Consider the following 24664-nt stretch of genomic DNA (forward strand, 5'->3'; position numbering starts at 1 on the left):
ATACTATACAGCAACTACAAGCATAGATAAATGCAACATAAAGTTACAAATAAAATATGAGTTCTAACTGTAGTATTAATTTGTGTACAGAAATGTAATAATTAAATATAAAATGAAACTTTTCACTGTGTAAATGTAATGTAATATAGATTAATCTTTGTTAAAGCTGTGTTTTGTTGTTTGACATGACAGACAACCGCAGGTATTTTTAGGTTGCTGTCACTTTAAGAGTAAGACTCCATGCACGCGCACATCCAATATACACATCCGATTCCGAATTCTCACCTCGTTCAATTAAGACATAACCGAATGTGTTTTCGAGAATACTTTATTATTTTATTATTTTGACTGACATAATGCGTGTATGTGACCATCCAAGTGCATTGAGGACGCGAAAGAGAAGTTAATTTAGGGTTTAAGAGCTATCTGGAACGCGCCTCTCTCTCTCTTTCTAGCTCTCTGTGCGCGCGAGCCTTGTATGCGCGTCTGCGCGTACCGATAACACCTGCGTGCGATACCGAATTAAATCCTTTTTCCTCTTCTAGCGCTGGAATAGTTTTATATCTATTTAATGTGTGAAATAGCAAAACAAAACACGTTCAAATTATAACCTGTTCACTCTATTGCGGTGAAACTTGCAAATGATCCGTGAATCACATGCGTCCCGAACCGTGGGGCTTGATCCGAACGGATCACGGATCAACAACAATCCGTTTAACCGCTAGTTCAAGGTGATGATGCACAATACTAAGCACATGTATTTCATTTAACACCTTAATGGCTGAGATGAGAAGATTTACCTCTATACTGGGTTTTCCTTTTATCTTTCTCCGTTTTCGTCCCTGTGCACCGGAGGGTTTATTAGACCGCTTCATTTTCTTCATCAACTGCGCACCTAACGTAACGTAACGGCGACCCTAGAGGGCGCCCGCGCCCCCAACATATTTGTCGCCCTAGGCAACCGCCTAGTTCGCCTATAGCAATCGCCGGCCCTGATTGTTAGCACAGACATGTTTTTAACATACATCTTGCATTTCCCCATACCATATCTTGCTCTTTCTATTTCTGACATCTATGTTAAACATTACCAATGAAGCCAACATCATACCATGTTCCATAAGCATCATATTTCACAAGAATACAGGTAAAAAGCATATGAAAAATTAAAATTTCCACAACAGTTGCATAGTTGTCTAAAGGGGCAGAAAGCTCAGATTAAATCATACAAATCTTCATTTGTGAACGAAAGTCTTGCGAGTTTGGAATGACTCGTGACTGTAAGTAATGAGAGAATTTTCATTTTTGGGTGAACTAACCCTTTAAGCTTTAAACACGTTAATGTTTTCATCTGGAAAACACTATTGTCAGAATAATTTCTGTTAAGCTTGTTTATTTTTAGTTAAAGCTGATAAGTTATTAAAGGGTTAGTTCACCCAAAAATGAAAATTCTGTCATTTATTACTCACCCTCATGCCGTTCCACAACCGTAAGACCTTCGTTAATCTTCAGAACACAAATTAAGATATTTTTGTTGAAATCTGATGGCTCCGTGAGGCCTCCATAGGGAGCAATGGACACTTCCTCTCTCAAGATCCATTAATGTACTAAAAACATTTAAATCGGTTCGTGTGAGTACAGTGGTTCAATATTAATATTATAAAGTGACGAGAATATTTTTGGAGCGGCAAAAAAAAAAAATGAAAATAACGACTTATTCTGATGGCCGATTTCAAAACACACCTTCAGGAAGCTTCAGAGCGTTATGAATCAGTGTGTCGATTCTGCTTTTTCACTAAAGTCACGTGATTTCAGCCGTTGACACACGATCTGAATCATGATTCGATACACTGATTCATTTGTGCTCCGATGCTTCCGTTCTGTATTGCGTAGGATATCAGAGTCTTTGAATTAAAATGTCCACCTAACCACTAAGACTATTCAATAAATTGGAAGTAGACCAGTTCTGACTTATTTAATGGGCTTGAGATAAGTTTTGTGGGCATCTTTAATAAGACACAGATACAACTGAAAAAAGTGCAAGAGTCCTCTGAGTTTGTCCTCTATGGAAGCTTGTTTCCTACCACTAAATAAAAATAAATTAAAAAGGTAATTGCTACTTTTTATCTCACAATTCTTTTTTTTCTTTTTTTTAAAGACGTAACTGTGAGTTTATATCATGCAATTCTGACTTTATAACTTACAATTGTGAGTTTTACTCCCATTAATAGAATCATGAAAATAATATATATGAATAAATCCTGAATACATATGATCTTAAGATCATTTTTCAAATATTCGTACATGTGATTCAGAGAACAAATGTGCACACTAAAAACATGCATACGCCTCTCTCACAGATGTCAAATTTATACATCGCAAATTATCTTGAAATTGTGTGCAGCACAATAGTCTCCCACAAAGAGATTTATTCTAACAGAGGAAACTGATCCAGACCTTCCTAAAACATCTTGATCGAAGTCCAGATATTACTTCCTTAGACGTCTACGTCATGTGGGGGAAACTTTGAGTTTCTGTATAAGTTCCATAAGATTTTACTTATATGCTTATGGTTAAAGGATTTTGGTTTTCTCAGAAATGCTTAAGTATGCCTACAAGTGGAAAAACACTGAAGTGATAAACATGTTCCTAATATGGTAAAAGGACAGAGGCCTTGGAGGTTATAGATATAAAAGTGAGGGGAAGCACTCTGCAGCTACTTGAGTTTCTGTTGAGTGTCTGCAAGAAATAAAACTTTCGAAAGACAATTGCACATGTTTGTCTCTTATGCAGTAAGAGTCAGTGGGGATTTTTGCCACAACAGTCACAATGTGAAATATTATTATAATTCCTGCCCAAAGGATCAGCAAAGAAGGAAGGCACGGTTTCAGTGAACTGTAGTGTTGTCGATCTGAATCAGAACCCGTAAGCATGTTTGATTATTTGTTGAAGTATCTGCTATTAGCTGTTCAAATGTTGAGATTTGCATTGTGGTCCAAGGCTAAACTTGTTTAGAATTGTTTTTTTTTTTCCCTATAAACTTACAGAGTAACACATATTGGTCGTTCTTACAATCTTCACACAAAGTGATCAAGTACAGAGATGGCTATATGTTGATTTATATCACGATCTGCTTGATTATCCGCATTTTCAGAATCTGACTCTGCCTCGAACTGATATGGTAAAACGGTCAACATTATTAACCGTTTGCGCTTACAAAAACTTTAGTCTCCTTGGAATCTGATGCTTGCAATTATGGTAAGGGGGTGTTACATTTCCGACACGCTTGAGACTTCAGAAGTCAGTGAGTTTCAGACAAACTAGGAATTCAGGAGCTACAATAACGTACAGTATGTGAAAATGTTTTTTGAACATTAAAAGCACGTTAACCCATTTTAATACACCAAATAAACTTTTAAAATAGCACCATATGCCCCCTTTAAGTTAATTAGGAGTGAACCTTTAATGATGAAGGTTAGATTCAGATTCTAGACATTTCCTTCAGTAATCAAACCACATCAAGGCACCTTATTCACCACAAATGACAAACATCAGTGTTAAATAATGCTTCACAAGTGTGCTATAATATTCGACAAGTAAGGGACTGGCAACAACGTGAGTGGATTGGTTTTGTTGAAATGCAAATACTTGTATGTTTATAGGGAGATGGTAAGCCAGTCCGCAGTCATCCAAAAGTTGTTCTACATCCATTAAAAAATGATAACATGGTACAAAAGAACCAAGGAACCACAGAAACACTAAGTTATTAGGGACTGAATTCCACACTAAGAAAGCTACAGGTAACAAGATCTCTGTGTTTTTAGATAAGCAAGAAAGTTTCTATTTTGCTTTTCAAATCTCATAAAGATCCAAACTAATTTGTAGTGCTTCAAGATCTTTTAGTGAGCAGCAACTTGTCCAAGTTCAGAATTTCCAGCCATCTGTCTGTGACGTTGCTCTAGGTTTACTCTGTCTCAGCTCCTTCCTCTTCCTCCATCTCTACCAAAGCTGCGTGACGGTTCGCCTGTGAGCCTTCTTTGAAGAACACCCTCTTGATGACACCTGCTTTGGGTGCACGGATGGTATGCTGCCAAGAAAGAGAAGGACCGTTGTAATATGGACTACAAAGCGCACTGAATGAGAAAGTGACAGGGCCTCACCTCCATTTTCATGGCAATCATCACCATTAAGGGATCTCCTTTCTGGACCGAGTCTCCAGCCTTGACTAGCACCTACAAACAAAGCAAAGGTAAGTTTCACATGCAGTAACAGGCACACAAACACTATATTCAGTAAATCTGACTGAAACCAGACAGAGTTACGGTTTGGCTTCCAAACAGACTAAAGTGCCCCTATTATGCTTCACTCTAAAAAATAAAACATTGGTTCAACAAAAAAAATGTTAACGTTTTCCAAGTTAAGCCAATTGGGAGAATTAATTCAAAGCAATATTTTGAGTTGATCCAACATAATGTTTTAGGTAAGGTGAAGACGCTTTTTGGACACAATAAAACACATTTCTAAGTAACATGAACTTACCAAGCACCGCTTGTCACCATGATGGTAACTCTCCAAAAACCCACATTAACAGAAACTCTTCTAAATTAGCATAACAAAACACTAATTACTGCTAAATCTCCCTTACCATTAATCTTGTACAAAAAAACATTATATAACACTTAATTTTAGCATTTACTCTCCCTTTCAAGTGCCATGGGCAAAGCATGATGGGAAATATAAATCCCAGCCCAGTTTTTTTTTAACTTAAGTTAGTCTAAATTAAAAGAAGTGTTCATACAACTCAAAACAATGGAACGCGTTTACACGTCATCAGATTGTATTTTACTTTAACAGAACTTAAAATTAAATACATTTTTGATTAACTGAAAATGTTAAACTATGACAAGTCATGATAGTATATTGAATCAATAGGCATAATTTGTGTGTCATCCAAGCTCAATAAAATAACAATTACAAGTCTAACAGCATTTCAGAACTTGATTTTTTTATTTCACAACAATATATATATTTAAGTAATGACCAAAGGTACCCTGAGTTTTTAATTTTAAAGGTTTCTAATTTTGTTTTGGAGGTCTTAATATTTTATCTGTAAATGTGAGCATTTTAACAAATTTTCAGTATTCTATGATTCCTGACACTAATCTAGTCTGGCATACTATAGAGCAGTGGTTCTCAACTCCAGTCCTCGGGACCCACTGCTCTGCACATTTTGTATGTCTCTCTTATCTGACACACTCAGTTCAGTTCATGCAGTCTCTCCTAACGAGTGTCAAATAAGGGATACATACAAAATGTGCAGAGCAGTTGGTCCTGAGGACTGGAGTTGAGAAACACTGCTATATAGGATGTACAGTACACAAACTGGAAGTCAACCAAAGCTGCATTAAATACCTTTTCAATAGTACCCGTCATGGGTGCAACAGTGCCACCCTGTGCACTGGAGCCACTAACACCAACCAGGAACTTGGGCACAGGCACATCCACCTGAGCACTTCCCTCCTAAAAAAAACAAAAACAAAATATAAAAGATGCTTAATAGTCTTGACATGAATGCTGAAGCATAATTTAAAGGGTGAAATAAACCCACCATAGAAAAGATGTGTACAGTGTTGTCCAGAATGACTAGTTTGGGTCGGGACAGAACTCCATTCACAGAGCACCACAAGTAGGTCACGTCACCCTCCAGCTGCAGCTCCCCTGATACATGGAACACCTGACCTCCAGTCTAACAACCAAAAAATGACCCAGAGACCTTTGTGAAAAGTTATATTTAGTGTATGACAGTCATTGTTCTGACTGAGACTAAAATCTCTCAAACAACCCCACTAAACTTTTGATTTTGCAATGCAGATGTGCATCCAACATTTCACAGTCTAAAAACATAATTTACCTCCATACTGTATGTCCCATCTGGATTGTATGTCACAGATAATGGCACTTCTGCAAAAGAAATAATAAAATTAGTAAAATCTCATCCAGGTGAATCTGACAGAAACAAAAGGAAATGTCCAGGTCATATTTCACCGCTAAAGAAATTATATTTTTCTTAAAGAAAAGCAAGACTTTAGTATCAGTAATTTAGTATTTTTTGCATTGTGGCATTATTTTATATGATAATTATGCATATTTTCTCTCCAGGTTTTAATTATTGTCATTCATAACACTGCAACACGCACACAAAAGTTTTAAACTGTGAAGTATGTGTTACTATATATTACAGTAATATTTATTGTAGTGCCTTTATACTGAATCTAATATTTTATAAACATTAACTATACATATAAATATACAGTCAAAATATGGTGCTTTTTCACGATATTAAGAATCATCAGTAATGCATTACAGAAATCAAAATTGGAATTTTTTTCTTTGCATTACAACAAAAAATAATGTTTAGGGGAAAAGTGTGTAATTGTCAGAAAAATGTGACTGCAAAAAAAAAAAAGCATGCTCCATTGTTTTGGGATTTTTTCTTTACACCAAAAGTAATGAAAGAAAAAGCAGCAGTTCTGAAAATTATTTGAAAAAAAGAAAAAAAAAGAAAAACCAACCTCCTGTCAGTATCCTGGCTTAAAGGTGCTAAATAGGATGTTTTGTTTTATACATTTTTGCAATATTACTTGAAACTGTCTTTACTAACTGATAAAAGACTATTTATTAGGTGCACTGAAAGGAATAATATTAATATACATCATCTGTGCACGAGGTAGGGCCTTAAAAACATCAGCCAATCATTTATGCGATCATCACGTAAACGATTGGCCCTCTGGCTTGTCAATCACTGCCATGACGTTCCTTGTGAGAGACGAGTGCGGCTGCGCGCTCCAGTAACTTTCCACACTCCACAGGCGCTGCATGCGATGTTTTTGTCAGGAGACAGGAGTAACAACTGCAGATTATGAGTTACCTGCGGTGAGTCCGACATAATGAATCCACTAACACGACACAGCGAATGCCGGTGGTAAACACTCGTGTTCCAATACTCATGCACGAGTTTTGGGAGGCGTTCCCTCGAAAGGAAGGGGGGTTGTTCTTACGCATGCACTCATTTCAAAAACTCACTAACAGTCTTTGGTTTCTCAGGTCGACGAAAAAATCCTCTCTATCACCTTTAATACTTTGTAGTGGCTTTTTGCTTATTACAGCCATTAATCTTTTGGGATGTGTCTGTACTAGCTGTGCACACCTAGATTGTTAAATATTTGCCCATTCTTCCTTGCAGAATTTTCTGTTGGATTTAGGTCAGGGCTCTGACTTGGCCACTCAAAGACATTCACCCCCACAACATAATGCTGCCACCTAGGGATGCACCGAATGTTCGGCAACCGAAATTAAGTAAGTAAAAAGGCCGAATAAATTTTGCCGAACAATGACGTTAATGACGCAATCAAATAACGAGTGAGAGGCGCGCGCTTTATGCAGCAAACATGTCAGCAGTGTGGAAGCACTTTAAAGTGTCAGAGAAAGAGGCAAAAACGGCCGTTTGCAGACATTGTTCTGCTGAATTATCCAGAGGGGGTGCATCTGCAAAAACGTACAGCACTTCAAGTTTAATTTATCATTTAAAATCAAGACACCCTGAACATCATGCAGAGTACGAGAAAGACACGGCGGCGGCAACGGCAACAGCAGCAGCGAAAAGAAAAGTAGCTCCCAGTCCTAGGACACCCACTCCATCTGTGGCTGACTTCTTAGAAAAGTCAAAAAAGTTTGCCAATGACAGTGCCAAAGCTAAAGGTATTACTAAAAGGATAATGGAATTCACCGCATTGGATGATCAACCATTCTCTGTTGTAGAGGATGTTGGATTTCGCAGGCTTATAGACCATATTGAGCCCCGTTACACCATCCCTAGTAGACGGCATTTCTCAGACGTGTGCTTACCTGAGATGTATAACGTCGTTTCAACTAACGTCCATGAGCTTTTGGCTACAGATATTGCAGCCCTCAGCTTCACGACTGATATTTGGAGCTCGGATGTGAGCCCCACTAGTATGCTGAGTTTAACTGCGCAGTGGATCGACAAAGATTTCAAGCTACAAAAGATTGTGCTTCACTCACAAGAGTTTAGAGGGTCCCATACAGCTGTAGCCATATCTGAGGCGTTCGCCAACATGTTTGACACTTGGCGTATCGACCGATCTAAAGTGCATGCGGTAGTCAGTGACAACGCAAGAAATATGGCTAAAGCCATGGAAGATAGCAATCTGAAAGGAATACGGTGTATGGCACACACAATTCAACTGGCGGTCAACGAGGGATTGTTGAGTCAGCGCAGTATAGCAGATGTGATAGCAATAGGCAGGAAAATTGTTGGCCATTTTAAACATTCACCGCTTGCCTATGCGCGCCTACAATCTATCCAAGAACAGTTCGGAATGCCACAAAAACGTTTCCAACAAGATGTGAGCACAAGGTGGAACAGTACATATTATATGCTGGAAAGCCTTTTTGCGCAAAAGCGAGTCTTGGCTACATACATAGCAGATCATGACCTGCCCGCGACATTCACCGCATACCAGTGGGTGTTAATCGAGAACGTTCTCTCTCTTCTCGCCCCCTTTGAGCAGATAACAAAAGAGATAAGCTCATCTGATGCATCTGTGGCAGACGTCATACCCTTACTTGCAGCACTAAAGCGTCTTTTAAACAAAGAGGCTGAAACAGACCACGGAGTGAAAACGACTAAAAGTGCGCTCTTAGAAGCTGTCAGCACACGATTTAGTCAGGCGGACTCAGAACCCCTGTACTGCATCGCGACTGTGCTTGATCCAAGATATAAAGATCATTACTTGGATGTGGGGAAAAAGATTCGCACACGAGAAATGATCCAGGCTGAGTTGGATTTGGGAAAGCCGCTAGGTGATGGAGACGGTCAGGTGATGCACAGCGCAGGAGATGAAAACAGCGCAGAGAGTAAACGGGCTCGTACTACAGATGAGCCGCGCACAGTCTCGCTGTCTGACATGTTCGATGAGATCCTCCAAGAGAATAACCCATTTGCAAGACAGAGGACAAGCTCGACCGCTCAACAGTTAGATGGGTATCTCTCAGAAGTCCCCATCCCCAGGAGCAATAACCCTCTCGAATTTTGGAGGACCAATCAAGGCCGCTTTCCCGACCTGGCGCAGATGGCACGCAGGTAGGCTACTTGTATGGGAAATTAATTTAAGATTTTATTTATATTTTGGATTATGGTAACACTTTATAAGTAGTTTCTATTTTTAACATTAACTAACAATGAAAAACCCTTATTAAAAGCATTTATTAATCTTAATGTTAACATTTACTAATACAGTATTAAAATTAAGTATCACATTTGTAATTTTTGAATTAAAAGTATCAAAAGTGGTAGGCCTATTTGTTAAAATTGTTAATGCACTTATACTAACATGAACTAAATATTTTTTTATTATCTTACATTAACGAAGATTAATAAATACCATAACAAATGTATTGCTCATTGTTAGTTAATGCAATAATGTTAACAAACATTGTAAAGTGTTACTACCTATATTTTATATTGTATTTTGTGAAAATTTATTTTCAGTGTAGTAAAATAGTAGGCCTACACTAGGTTTCAACCATTTCATTATCTTGAAGACATTGTTCGTTTTGAAATGAGCAACTGTCAGAAAACTGCAATAAAATTTTCAACTATTCTGCAGGTACTTGTCTGCTCCATGCACAAGCACCGACAGTGAGAGACTGTTTAGTGCTGCATCTCATGTCATCGATGAGAAGAGGAACCGACTTTCATGTGAGAAAGCAGAGAAGCTACTTTTCATAAAGAAGAACCTGCCACTTTTCCTGAAGAAGTAGGCTAAGTAGGCTTATGTCTAGGACAGTTATTCATTTGTTGTGGGTTCATCCACATTTTTTGCACTATTCAATGCACATTTGTTGTTGTAGACATACAGAATTGCATTCTTTCAGCAGTCAGTTATAGGCCTAACATAGGCTATTCAAGAAGGGGGGCTTCAAAGATGGCTGAATTTTTTTTTTTTTTTTTTTTACTAATTTATTTATTTTAAGTTATATTGTGCTTTGTTTGTATACTATTTGCTGGAATGTTCAAAAATGTTCAGTGTTAAATAAATATTTTGAAATTGTATTTTTGTTATTTGATTTATTTATCTGAAAAGCAACACAAAATAGTAAAAAGCAAATTTTTACTATTTAATTATTGTAATGGTGAAAAAATTGGCAAAATAAATGGAAAAAATGCGATACACCGCGTTCGGTATTCGGCCTTCGGCCTTCGGCCAAGCATTTCATTATTATTCGGCTTCGGCTTCGGCCAAGAATTTCATTTCGGTGCATCCCTACTGCCACCGCCATGCTTCACAGTAGGTATGGTGTGTTTTGGGTGGTGTGCTGTGTTTGCTTTTCACCAAACATTGTGCTGAAAGAAAGAAGCATTTCCTGGAAAAGTGCCACACTCAGTCTCGCTTGCACTATAAAAAAAAAAAAATAAATAAATAAAAAAAACACACCTAGAAAACTCTAATGGCATCTGGCAAAAGGTGCTATGGTCTGGTGTGACCAAAAATGACCTTTCTGGACTGAACTCCAAGCGCTATATTTGGTGAAAAGCAAACACAGCACACCACCCAAAACACACCATACCTACTGTGAAGCATGTTGTGGGGGTGTTTCTCTTCAGCGAAGCAATTGGGCAGGATTGGAGGGAAAAGTGCATCCAAATTCGTGAGGAAAACCTGCTAAACAGCTGAAGATGGGCAGGTCATTCACCTTCCAACAAGACAATGATCCTAAACATACCACCAAACGAACAACGCAATTGCTGAAGGATAGGAATGAGAATGTCCTTGAGTGACCAAGTCAGAGCCCTGACTTAAATTCGATAGAAAATCTGTGGATGAACTTGAAGAGAGCAGTCCATTGCCGCTCACCACAGAATTTGACTGAACTTGAGCAAATCTGCAAGAATAGGCAAATATTCCCCAATCTAGGTGTGCGAAGCTAGTACAGACACATCCAAAAAGATTAATGGTTGTAATTCAAGGAAAAGGTGTCTCTACGAAGTATTAAATCAGGAGACTGATTACATTTACATCCCTTTCATTTGGTAAAGTTTGGCAGTTTTGATTTATATGCTGTATTGTATTGTTTGATGATCGCATTATTTAACATATGCATAAGCAATGCTTCTATCACTTGTTTCTACTTCTTTGCTTGTTTGTGGATCCAGAAATTCTGTACTTTCAGAAGATGCATAATAGCGCCCCCTACAGTGAAAGAGTGAAAATATGAATTGCCAGAAGACTTTGTCAATCATGATTAACTTGCAAGAGCTTTAGCTTGCACACCTTTCCAAAATTTGTGACATTAATCAGAATATATCTAACCAAACCATTGAATAAATCTTGGATATGTAAAAGCAATTTTAAAAAAGTTATAAAGAAAAAATCTCAAAATAATATTGCAATATAAACCCTGCATTATATAAAGATATGCATTAACTTGCGGTAATGACTGACAAGATTATTCAATTATTCAAATATGCAGAATTGAAAATGTACATAATAATTCCATAATTAATATAGCAATAATTATTTGGAGTGTGAAAATGTCCAGCACAGATTAGATCTTAATTAGTGAATGTGTTCATCCTATAAAAATCTACAAGAGCAGCTCTATAATGCAGAATATTTAAGGATGCTGTTCCTGTAGGTTTGTAAGGTGTGACTCTTCTCCTGAAGTGATCATTCAGAGTCAAACGTTCACTGGTTCAGACAAGCATCGCGGCTCTGCAGTTGTTATGTGTGTGTGTTTATTAGAGCATGAACACTCACTGTTGTCCCCTAGCTGCAGTGTCAAATTCCTGCAGTGCAGGACATTGAGTCGTCTCCCGTTACTGGAGGCAAACGGTGAATACATGTCTGCAAGAGGACACTTAGGTTAACATCTCAAACAAGCTTCACACATACTGTAGCAACAACATTAATGAACACCTTATCATCTCATACCAGCAGTCAAAATTTGGACACATTTGACTGAAACTGTTTGTCATGATCTTAAATACCACAAACTAAATTTGCATTCTCACCACTGGACTGGTTCCTGTATTTCTCTGTTTGCTGTTTTTCTCGGAGCAGCAGACCCAGAGCCGCCTGACAAAGCACCTCACCAGACGGCCTCTGAACTGCTGGGAACAGCTGATCGTAGTGCTGTGGGATGAAACTGGTGTGAACGTTTCCTGCCTCGAACTCTGGATGCCCCGAAAGACTCAGTAAGAAGTCGATGTTGGTGTTGAGACCCACAATCTGTAAAATGTACACTTGTTAAACTTTTACAGAACAAAAAACACAATTTTCACATGCCAAAAAATTTGGAACACATGAAAAACATACTTTGCACATGGGGAACGTGATATATATGATATAGATATATATAGATATAGTGAAAGAAATCTAATTAAGTTGCGCAGTACTGTTGTTTTTAAATGCCTTGGTAGTTAATGGTTAGAATTTTATGTATGGTATAATGTACAGTTGTGAGGTGGAGCCACTATGGATCAAACTTGTTGGTTTAGGACATCCCACAGATGCTCAATTGGATTGAGATCTGAGCAACTTGGAGGCCAACATGTTCCTCAAACCATTCCTGAACAATTTGTGCAGTGTGGCAGGGCACATTATCCTGCTGACTTGTGCCAGTAGACCTTCTGTTGGCACGGACCAGACTGGATAGCCTCTGTTGCTCTCATGCAAAGATTAGCTTTGGATGCCCACACCCTGTTGCCGGTTTGTGGTTTTTCCCTCCTCAGACCACTGTTGGGAAATTCTCACCACTGCTGACAACTACTAGCCTTTCCGTTTTAAAGATACTTTGACCCAATTTGGTCCTTGTCAAAGTTGTTCAGATTGTTATTTCTGTCCATTTCTCCTGCATCCAACACGTTAATTATGAGAACTGATTGTTTGCTTACCTTCTAATCTATCCATCCTTTATATCATCAGTGTACATCAAGTCAGTTATCATCACAGAATAAACTGACAGGGTGATCAGGATAGGTCTTGTATCACCATGAATGGGTTTGCTTTGCGATAACAACCGACTGGATGTACATGATTTTGCTTATTACATGGCTACTTCCTATGCAAGTAAATAATTTGACACATTTTCAATACAGTTGATAAATATAACAGAGATGCAACACGGCAGCAGATGCATTTGTATGAATCGAGCCAGAGTGAGTCCAGTGCGATGTGAGGGACACTGAAGACACACAGACTTCAGATACCCAGATGGCCGGTATGTTATTCAGCGTTGCTATTGACAACGGTTGTAATAGGGGAATAACATACCTCAGAATGTAGCGACTAACCAATCAGAATCAAGTATTTCAGAAAGCTGTGTAATAATTGGGAAATAAAATACACATAACATAATGATCCACTGCATTACACCAAAATATATAGAAGTACATGTGCGGCTACATTTACTGTTGTCATTTCATAAGGATCCATGCTATTGGAAGATTTGGGCAAAAGCGAGAAAGTTCCTAGCGCAACGCAAATTAGCCACTCTGACCAACAGGAAGCTTCTGTATCTGTATTGCTGCAGTGCTGACGATGAACAATGGACCTTTTTTGCCGGTGAAAATTTTGAACAGGATTAACCAAAACCATTAAATAACATATTCAATACTCGAAATAAAATAGGTACTTAAAGGTGCTAAAATATCAGTGCTTGTGGATGAGAATGTGTGCTTACATTGTATTGTCGTAGACAGTATCTGAGTCTTTTCAGAGCGGCTGAGCGATCTTCTCCCCAAACCACCAGTTTAGCGATCATGGGGTCATAATGGGCAGACACTTCATCACCTTAGACATTATGAACAGACATACAGAAGTTACCAACCAATACCAATTCATGAATAATCTTTATCTAAAAATAACTTTATTAAAGAATAAATATGAGCACTTATCATTTACTTAAGCATTTATTAAGAACTTAAGTATTAATCAAGTGCAGCACATCATTGTCCAGGAGTGTAATTCTGGATTATGTACTACTACTGTAGCAGGCTGAGAGTTGGGGGCGTGGCTACTGTAGCAGGCGGAGCCACAGGGTGTTTAGCTGCTGTGGGACCATGACTGATGCCTCACGATGGAAAGACATTCAGCTTCGGTTACTGAAGTGCAAGCCAAAGTTCACGGCATTTAGACCTTCAAAGATTAAACAGGTCATGAACAGGTCAATGCGAACTGGGCATTGGGATGCTACATGCTACAATGGACGCTTCAATACAACATCATATGCACCCGTTCAGAAAGACAAATGTACCAGTTTGTATCATTTACTTTGATGTGCCTTAAACAGTTGTGGCACATCATGTCAAAAATGCATCCGATGCAAATATATTGAATGGTTTATTATAGGCGAGACGCTTGCGTTCGCTCTTTAGACAGACTGCCGACGCGTGGATAAGTTTTACAATCTCTTTATCAACTTTTTGAAGCATCAAAGTGTCAGTTACATAATTGTCTATGGAGGGACAAAAAAGCTCTCTGTTTTCATTTTTATTTGTGTTCAGAAGATTGATAGAAAGTCTAAAATAATTAATGACAGAATTTTCATTTTTGGGTGAACTAACCCTTTAAACTACAAAAGCAAAAAACATTTGAATACACTTAGACTGTGACTCTATGTAATATGAGATTAAATTAAATGTAAAGCACCTTCTCGAACCCCTGTCTCTATCCGTGTACACTGATCACCCTGCGGAGTAGACAGGTGTAGCAGTGGCCCCGCTCCAGGTAGGAAGTTATTATTGGGGTCTTCAGCATATATTCTGGCTTCAAAAGAATGACCCCGCAACACAATCTGCTCCTGCGTGAGGGGCAACTTCTCCCCTGCTGCTACCTAATGGACAAAAACACAGCATGACAAAAAATCCTCCATCTGAATTAAAAGGTTAGTTCACCCAAAAATGAAAATTCTGTCATTTATTATTACTCACCCTCATGGTGTTCCACACCCGTAAGACCATCACTAATCTTCAGAACACAAATTAAGATATTTTCTTGAAATCTGATGGCTCTGTGAGGCCTCCATAGCCAGCAATGACATTTCCTCTCTCAAGATCCATTAAGGTACTAAAAACATATTTAAATCAGTTCATGTGAGTACAGTGGTTCAATATTAATATTATAAAGCGAGGAGTATATTTTTGGTGCACCAAAAAAACAAAATAACGACTTGTATAGTGATGGCCGGTTTCAAAACACTGCTTCAGGAAGATTCAGTGCATTATGAATCAACGTGTCCAATCAGCGGTTCGGAGAGCCAAAGTCATGTGATTTCAGCAGTTTGCCGGTTTGACACGCAATCTGAATCACGATTCGATACACTGATTCATAACACTATAAAGCTTCCTCAAGCAGTGTTTTGAAATCGACCATCACAATATAAGTCGTTATTTTGTTTGTTTTTTTGGCACACCAAAAATATTCTCGTCGCTTTATAATATTAATATTGAGCCACTGTACTCACATGAACTGAAGGTGAAGGTCTCACTGAGCTATCGGATTTCAACAAAAATATCTTAATTTGTGTTCTGAAGATTAACGAAGATCTTACGGGTGTGGAACGGCATGAGGGCGAGTAATAAATGACAGAATTTTTATTTTTGGGTGAACTAACCCTTTAAGTGAAAAGTTTTTTGCAGCCACAAACATGTAAAGAAATTATGTGTCATTGTGACCCTTTGTGGACAAATCTGCAAATGACTGTACTGTATTATGTCAATTTCTTAAGTAGCTTCTGAGGGGCAGTACTAAATTAGTAAAGTCCACATGCACATGACTTACACGCAGTTGCCACTCCACCAGGTCTGTTCCTGTGATCATCTCTGAGACAGGATGTTCCACCTGCAGACGCGTGTTCATCTCCATGAAGTAGAAATTGTGCTGCGCGTCCATGATGAATTCCACGGTTCCTGTTCAGTAAGAAATGAAAATTCTGCCATCATTGACTCATCCGCTGTTTGTTGTTGACCGGATTTATTTCCTTTAAAGAGGCCGTATTATACCTTTTTACAAAGTCTTGGTTTAACTAGAATATGTTTTCATGCTTGAATGTTATTTTTCACATATTTGACATTGTTGCAGCTCCTCTCCTCCCGGTCTGTCAGTAACACGGTTTAGTTTCTGTCTCTATGAAGCCCCTCCTTTTGAAAAGCACAATGTGCTCTGATTGGTCGGCTAGACCAATGTGTTGTGATTGATCAAGAGCTTAAAGCGTGTTTGGGAAATGTGCCGCCCATTATCATAACCGCGAGTTTGAACTCATAACTAACTCAACCAGACACACCCCTTTATATTGTGTATGCCTTGGGTGGGAATTATTTAAATGAGGGATATTGTGACGTGTTTTGTTCCTGGAAGAAAACTCAAGACTACAATGGATGCATTTTGGGGAGTTCAGAAACTGTGCACACTGATATAGTGAATAACTCCCTTTGGAGTAACTTTGTATCTTTGCACAGCTTTATCATGCTCAAACAGCAACATTACACACTAAAGAAAGTTCAACATGGAGAAAAAAAAAAACATAATAGGTCCTCTTTAAGTAATAATATGTTACTAAAGTAATATTAGACAGTATAAACATTTTATTATCAAACTAATTGATTTAATCAAACTTATCAAGTATATACAGTACAGTCCAAAAGTTTGGAACCACTAAGATTTTTAATGTTTTTAAAAGAAGTTTCGTCTGCTCACCAAGGCTACATTTATTTAATTAAAAATACAGTAAAAAACAGTAATATTGTGAAATATTATTACAATTTAAAATAACTGTGTACTATTTAAATATATTTGACAAAGTAATTTATTCCTGTGATCAGAGCTGAATTTTCAGCATCATTACTCCAGTCTTCAGTGTCACATGATCCTTCAGAAATCATTCGAATATTCTGATTTGCTGCTCAATAAACATTTATGATTATTTTCAGTGTTGAAAACAGTTGTGTACTTTTTTTTTTCAGGATTCCTTGATGAATAGAAAGTTCAAAAGAACAGCATTTATCTGAAATACAAAGCTTCTGTAGCATTATACACTACCGTTCAAAAGTTTGGGGTCAGTAAGAATTTTTATTTTTTTGAAAAGAAATTAAAGAAATTAATACTTTTATTCAGCAGGGATGCATTAAATCAATCAAAAGTGGCAGTAAAGACATTTATAATGTTACAAAAGATTAGATTTCTGATAAACACTGTTCTTTTGAACTTTCTATTCATCAAATAATCCTGAAAAAAAAATATTGTACACAAATATTTTGTACAATTGTACACATTAAATGTTTCTTGAGCAGCAGATCAGCATATTAGAATGATTTCTGAAGGATCATGTGATACTGAAGACTGGAGTAACGATGCTGAAAATTCAGATTTGCATCACAGAAATAAATTACTTTGTAAAATATATTCAAATAGTACACCGTTATTTTAAATTGTAATAATATTTCACAATATTACTGTTTTTACTGTATTTTTAATTAAATAAATGTAGCCTTGGTGAGCAGACTAAACTTCTTTTAAAAACATTAAAAATCTTAGTGGTTACAAACTTTTGGACTGGACTGTACTCATATATATATATATATATATATAAAAATAGGCAATATAAAAACTGTATGTATTTGACAATATAAACTACCATTTGGGGTCGATAAGACTTTTTAAAATATTTTTTTGATATATTTTCACCAAGGCTGCATTTATTTGATCAAAAATACAGTAAAAACCATAATGTTGTTGTGAAATATTATAGCTGTTTTCTATGTAAATATATTGTAAACTGTAATTTATTCCTATGATCAAAGCTGAATTTTCAGCATCATTTTTCCAGTCTTCAGTGTCACATGATCCTTCAGAAATCATTCTAATATGCTGATTTGATGCTCAAGAAACATTTCTGATTATTATCAATGTTGAAAACAGTTGAGATGCTCAATATTTTTGTGGAAACCATGATTTTTTTTTTTTTTTTCAGGATATTTTGATGAATATAATTAATATAATCAATAAAACAGCATTTAAAATAGAATCTTTTGTAAGATTATAAATGTCTTTATTGTCACTTTTGAACAATTTAATGCGTCCTTGCTGAATAAAAGAATTAATTTCTTAAAAAAAAATAATAATAATATATATATATATATATATATATATATATATATATATATATATATATATATATATATATATATATATATATATATATATATATATATATAATATTATTATTTTTTTTTTTTTAAGAAATTAATTCTTTTATTAAGCAAGGATATATATATATATATATATATATATATATATATATATATATATATATGGCTTGAAATTAACTTTTTTGCTCACCAGCCACTGTGGCTAGTGGTTTTCCAAAGTTACTAGCCACTCAGCATTTTCACTGGCCACAATTTTGATGTTGGTAAATTACATTTTATATGATTAAAGTTGACTTTGTTATGCTTAAATTACTTTATTTCGAGTCATTTTACTTGATTTAGAAGATTTAAAACCCTTTCAAACTTTTAAATGCAGATTGACCACCTAAATCAAGACTGCATTGTATATCAGCTGGTATGTACAGGTGGGCAAGAGGTGGACAGTATGAACATGGGCTAATATGAGAAATTTTATTTATTTTTATTTATTTTATAAAATTTAATTTTATTTATTATAAATATAATTATTTGTGTTAGGCTATATAAAAGAACAAAGAAGCTAATTACAAAAACAATAGTAAATTAAAAAATAATCTTTTTTCAGATACACTAGGTTTATAGATACACATATAGCCTACATTTATTTAACATCTTTTGTTGTTTGATTAACATTAATGACCTATTTAATTGGGCAGCTGAATGCATGGACGTAACTGACGCATATTCAGTTATTACTCACCTGTTTACGTCCACTTAAGCCATAACCGACTGTATTCACGCGAGATACTCCACACGATGGACATTTAGACATCTGTGTGTACGTGTATTTGGCTTTTGGCATTTGGCGGGTGTTAATTTCAGGCCCTGTATATATATATATATATTGACCCCAAACTTTTGAATGGTTGTGTATATATTGTCATCATACTAATTCTGTCATCAGCTGAAACACATCACAGAGGTCACATGGCATTATCATCACCTGCTCCAACATAGTTGACTGCTTTAGCTGCCCGCACTGCGGCCTCTCCGAGTTTCCGCCTGACCTCAGGACTGATGCCTGGCTGTAGTCACACACACAAATCAAGCCAGGTCAGTTTCATTAACACAAGCACAAATCATAACCATATAGGAGCAAACTTCATCACAAAGCAAAAGATGCTGAATGAGTGAATCGTTGTCACTTTTACCCCTGGAGCTTCCTCTATGATCTTCTGGTGTCGTCTCTGTACACTACAGTCTCTCTCAAACAGATAAACCGCATCACCGTACTGGTCTCCAAACACCTGCACCTCCACGTGTCTAATGCAACAACACAAACACTCATGTATCACATCATCTACAAAAACAATGTGTGCGCACTGAACCTGATAAACCAACCAGACCTGGGGTTTTCCACAAACTTCTCTATCAGCATCACGTCGTCATTGAAGGACTTGCGCGCTTCTCTCCGAGCGGATTCCAGCTGTTCGTGGAATTCTGCTTCTGAGAGCGCGATTCGCATTCCCTGTGCGAGTCGATGCAAATAAAGCAGAGTGATTTCTAATAAGCATAATATTACAGAATCATTCCATGACAACACAACTGACCTTTCCGCCACCACCACGAACTGCTTTGATCATCACAGGGTAGCCAATTCTTGCTGCCTCGCTCTGAAGTCTCTCATCTGATTGGTCCTCTCCATGGTAACCCTCAATGATAGGCACGCCGGCAGCTGACATAATGTATTTAGATGTGCTAAAACAAAAACAAACAAATATGTATTTTCGCAACATAAGGAAGAAAGGAAGACACTTTAATGTTGTTTAGAAAAGATTTGCTGAAAGTAAAAAAAAAAAAAAAAAAAAAAAAAAATTAAAGCAAACAGATACTAGGGAATTGCCCTTGTGAAATATAAGTACACTTTAGCATACTTTTAAAAACGGTAAAAATAATATACCTTAAAAGAACATACTAAAGTGTGAACAGAACGTTATGTTTTCAGACACTTAATTGCAATTAAATTAATATGTATTATAGTTTAAATTAATATTAAATGCAATTAGCTGAACTTTAATCTTTTTGACCCACTTAAGTAGGACTTCAGTACGTCATCTTTATATGTAATTTCATCACTACTTCTATATTGTCTTTGAAATATGGTTAAAGTGTACTGCTGAATGTACTGAGAAGCACTTGTGGTAAACTAAAATATATTTTAATGTCATTTCTATTGAAACTTGTATGTCATGTATTCAAATATAGTTGTATTACACAACAGTTAAAATCATAATCAACCAATTTAAAATGTGCTTTAGTATTTAAATACTAGCACATTAAGTAAGTCTTTAAAGCATGAAAAAAGATTATTAAAGCAATGATTTGAAATGTACTTACACTAAAACATTTCCTTGGACTGCACTTTTTAAAAGTGTACTTAATATGTTTGTAAACAGTCGTGAAAGTGTACTCTCTTTAAGTATACTTAATTAGCCTTTTATTAATTAATATTATATTATCTGCAAATACAGTTTAATACTTTTAAGATTTGTTCGTTTTTCATGAGTGTGGTTTCTTAAGCTTTTCTAGGGTTCTACAGTTTTTATACAGACAAATAACATGTTTTTGCAAATGTTCTTATGATTTATGATCAAGATAATTGTACCTTTTGATTCCCATGTCCCGAATGGCTGATGAAGGTGGGCCGATGAAGATGATGCCTTCTCGTTTGCACAGTTCAGCAAACTCTGTATTTTCCGACAGGAAACCATATCCAGGATGGACCGCCTTACCAATCAATCAATCAATCAATCAATCAATCAATCAATATGGTAAAAAATCAGACCCCTTGTTCAAAAAAAAAAACATATTTACGTTAGCACACCTGTGCAGAGGATTTCTTGGCCACATCCAAAATCTTGTCCATGCACAGGTAACTCTGCTGAGATGCTGCCGGTCCAATATGATACGCCTCATCCGCCTAGTGTTACAGACAGAATGTGACAACTGACAATGTAATATACAGTACTGGTCAGAAGTTTGGGAAATTTAAATTTTTTAATGTTTTGAATGATTTCTGAAGGATCATGTGGAGTAATGATGCTGAAAATTAATCTTTGATCACAGGAAAAATTGCATTTTACAATATATTCAAAAATAAAAAAAGAAAAATCTTTTTAAAATACCGTTTAAATAACATATATAGCAGCGGCAAAAAATGATCTCCAGAGGGAATATTCATTTTTAATGACCCTATAATTTGGATTAAACCATCAAATCATGAGGAAAATATTTGATATATTTTAAATATGAGGGAAGAACAAAACACTAAACTTGGTTAAGGTCTTTGTCTGACAAAATTATTTGGCAAAAAAGGCAAAAACTACAGCTACAGGTTTTATTTAACTATGCAATAAAACTGCCTAGAAAAACAAAACACTCCTATTGACTACAACATAATCAGTTAATTAAAATGTGCTCATCATTTCTTTGTATGACAGCCTGGCCAAAAATGATGTTGGCAAATTTTGCAACGTTTCATTGCATTATTACAAATTAAACAATCGACTCCAAGCACAAATACACAATATGACTAAAAATCTTTGACAAATTTTTTATAATATTTGAATAAAGGGTGAAGATGTCAATTTTCCTAGGCCGGACATCACTTTTGGCCACTACTGTCTGTCAAATTCTTAGAAATGTAATGTTTGTAGTCAAACTAGTTCAATATGGTTTTGAAAAAAAAATTCAGTAAATGTTTCAACTTTAATGATTATTTAAAAAAAATATCATGTGGTGTAACCATAATGTAAAAAGTAATACCATATTTTCTTAAGCAGTTTTTTTCTAAGAAATAATAATAATTATAAAATTTAAATCACAAGCCATACTGATTAATAAAATTCTTGAAAAGATAACCCATATTCTTTTAACATTTTTTTTTTTATTAATTTTGATATCACAACAGCTGTAGACCCTTGTGAAAAAGAAGTGCACTTAATTGTCTTGAATATGCATACAAGATTAAATGGAAATATAGTTTATCATAAATGCTTGTCAGTACATTCAGCAGTACACTTTAACCATATTTCAAAGACAATATGGCCTGGTTTCACAGACACGGCTTAGATTAAGCCAGGATTAGGCCTTAGCTTTTATAAATGTGCCTTAGAAAAACACATTACTGGTGTGCATCTAGAGACAAAACAATGTCACGGACATATTCGACAAGTATGCTGAAGTGTGCTTCTTTTTCACATTTTTGCATTTATGACCCCCAGGAAAATACATTTTAATTCAGAAGCTAAAAACACATTCATCGCAGAACAGGTGTATTCAAGTCAATGTGTTTCCCTCACCATGGCCACATGCATGGAATGTCTGTCTGGATCGCTGTACACGGCGACAGAGCGAACTCCCATCTTCTTCGCTGTCCGCATCACCCGGCATGCTATCTCTCCTCTGTTAGCAATGAGAACTTTCTCAATCCTGCCTGTACAGTGAGAAACAACACAATATAAGCACTGCTGTAAATAATAATAATAATAACATCCCCCTAAAAAAAGAGCATGAAAAGTCATGAGAGGTCTTACCCACAGAGGCATGTCTGATGGATCCTTTGGTCCAGATCAGTGCCCTACAGTCAAGAGAGCATGAGATCTGAGCACAGGGCAGCACTGGATTTGTTTAGTAAATAGTCTGAATGGAGTCAGTGCGCTGCTGTCAAGGGCAAACACATCTGCAGAGGTGACCTCTCCGTGTAATGTAAAACCATGCATACAGTCAAACCAAAAATTATTTTTAAGTTTTAAACTAGCGGGTACTAGCGGGTGCAGGACACTATAGTTCACTGATTTAAGTGTGGATAGCAAAATAAACTATGACATATTATACCCAAAAATTCTTCATACAGTGGACTACCAGTAAAATTTATAAAATTTTAAAACCAAAAATTATTCAGACCCTTTGACCTGACCATGTTTTGCTTAAGTGTTATCTGACATAATTAAGATTTTTTTTTTTTTCTGACAGTTTAACTCTGAGATCTTGTCATATTTTCTTACAATTTATTACAACTATAGTGAATAAACTGTATTAATGAATGAAATGTTCAAGGTGTCTAAATACATTTTGGTTTGACTGCATCACTGAAAGATCACAGCAAAACTTCGCACACATGTAAATAACTGTTCACTGTGCTGAGCTCATCAGTCACCTTGCACAAAATACACATTTATGCACAATGACACGTTTTCTGCCCCAAGTTACGACTTCACATAAGAATTTAAAAAGATGTATTTTACAATGTAACTCAAATGTCCAAATGCATTAGTTTAAATAAAAGAGAAATGTGCTACTTAAAAGTTTGAATGTCATATCTGACAGATCGACAGATGCAGCTCTGAAACGATTTACACAGCCAACTTTGATGAACACCTATATTTGTTCTTTAAAGTATATAATAAAGTAGCTTGTAACTTACAGCAGACGTTTGTTTAAAGCTCTGTTGACATGAGTTTTCAGAAACATTGCAGCCATGATCACTGCGTTAGCATACAAATGTAACTACTCGACTCCTGCCCTAAAATAGCGCATTAATTTAATATATTTCATGGATTTTACAGCTCCATTCTCATAACATTTATAGATTATTGCCAAACTATTATACTCTGTTAAACTAATACGTGGGAAATGACATTAAATCGATCATATAAGTGCTACTACGTGTAGCCGCTGCAATAGCGAACCCATTAAGTTTGTCCTCGTTATCTTACCGTACTTCCAGCAACCAATCAGAAAAGAGAGATTGGAGGCGGGGACTGACGTGTGTGCGTAGGTATTATGGGATATGAAGTGAATCAAGACAGGGTAATGCAGGTTATGCGACGTACCGTGGTAAGTTTACTCAAAGGCAGTGAGCGGATAGCCTTAACTTTCAGTTCCAAAAGTTTAAGTAGCCATAGCAACTTTCTCTCTGAACTTTTGCTTTCCCTAATGAATCTCCAGAGAGCGTGACAGATTTTGCACAATATTATATATAATAAAATTAAAGTAAAATAAAATAAACATTGATTACTTTCTATACAATAAAGCACTAATATAATATATAATTTTATAATTTTTCACTTTATTATATATATATATATATATATATATATATATATATATATATATATATATATATATATATATAGTCGCACGTCGTCATTTTTCTGTATATATTTTTATAATAAAAAATACATTAGGCTAAAATACATACCTTGCATGTGAAATGTCAAAATGGCTAAACTAAAAATAAACTTATAGGCTATACAGTCAGTTCAGGGTGTAGCCTAGGCCTATGTGACGGTAAGTTAACCTTGTTTTAAGGATCCAGAGCCGGAGCTACTTTTCTTTGTGTACGGAAATGATGTGACACGCATGGACCAGTCTGCAGTTTCCCGCGAAATCCGTCCC

The 24664-nt window shown here is 36.2% G+C and overlaps 2 protein-coding genes across 3 annotated transcripts; one reads left to right on the forward strand and one right to left on the reverse strand.

Moving 5' to 3' along the window:
* Positions 1–2312: 2312 nt before the first annotated feature.
* On the reverse strand, positions 2313–23967 carry mccc1 (methylcrotonyl-CoA carboxylase subunit). The gene is made up of 19 exons (XM_067395849.1): positions 23691–23967; positions 22801–22844; positions 22567–22700; positions 21090–21185; positions 20871–20992; positions 19816–19963; positions 19612–19733; positions 19417–19528; positions 19209–19290; positions 15861–15988; positions 14730–14913; positions 13762–13871; positions 12092–12308; positions 11838–11924; positions 5909–5958; positions 5606–5743; positions 5410–5517; positions 4158–4229; positions 2313–4084 (listed from the first exon to the last, which is right to left on the reverse strand). The coding sequence occupies exons 1-19, from the start codon at positions 23744–23746 to the stop codon at positions 3962–3964; spliced, it is 2133 nt and encodes a 710-aa protein (XP_067251950.1). The 5' UTR covers positions 23747–23967; the 3' UTR covers positions 2313–3961.
* On the forward strand, positions 4115–10289 carry LOC137027615 (E3 SUMO-protein ligase ZBED1-like). Of its 2 annotated transcripts, XM_067395851.1 has the most exons (4): positions 4147–4246; positions 7241–7353; positions 8589–9160; positions 9687–10289. In XM_067395851.1, exons 3-4 carry the CDS (start codon positions 8844–8846, stop codon positions 9838–9840), a joined length of 471 nt encoding a protein of 156 aa, XP_067251952.1. In that variant the 5' UTR covers positions 4147–4246; positions 7241–7353; positions 8589–8843; the 3' UTR covers positions 9841–10289. The 2 variants fall into 2 exon arrangements, with proteins under 2 accessions (XP_067251953.1, XP_067251952.1); XM_067395852.1 differs by lacking the exon at positions 7241–7353 and having other exon boundaries at positions 4115–4246.
* Positions 23968–24664: the final 697 nt, after the last annotated feature.

Source organism: Chanodichthys erythropterus, chromosome 10 (genome assembly GCF_024489055.1).
Source record: "Chanodichthys erythropterus isolate Z2021 chromosome 10, ASM2448905v1, whole genome shotgun sequence".
Classification (NCBI taxonomy): Eukaryota; Metazoa; Chordata; class Actinopteri; order Cypriniformes; family Xenocyprididae; genus Chanodichthys; species Chanodichthys erythropterus.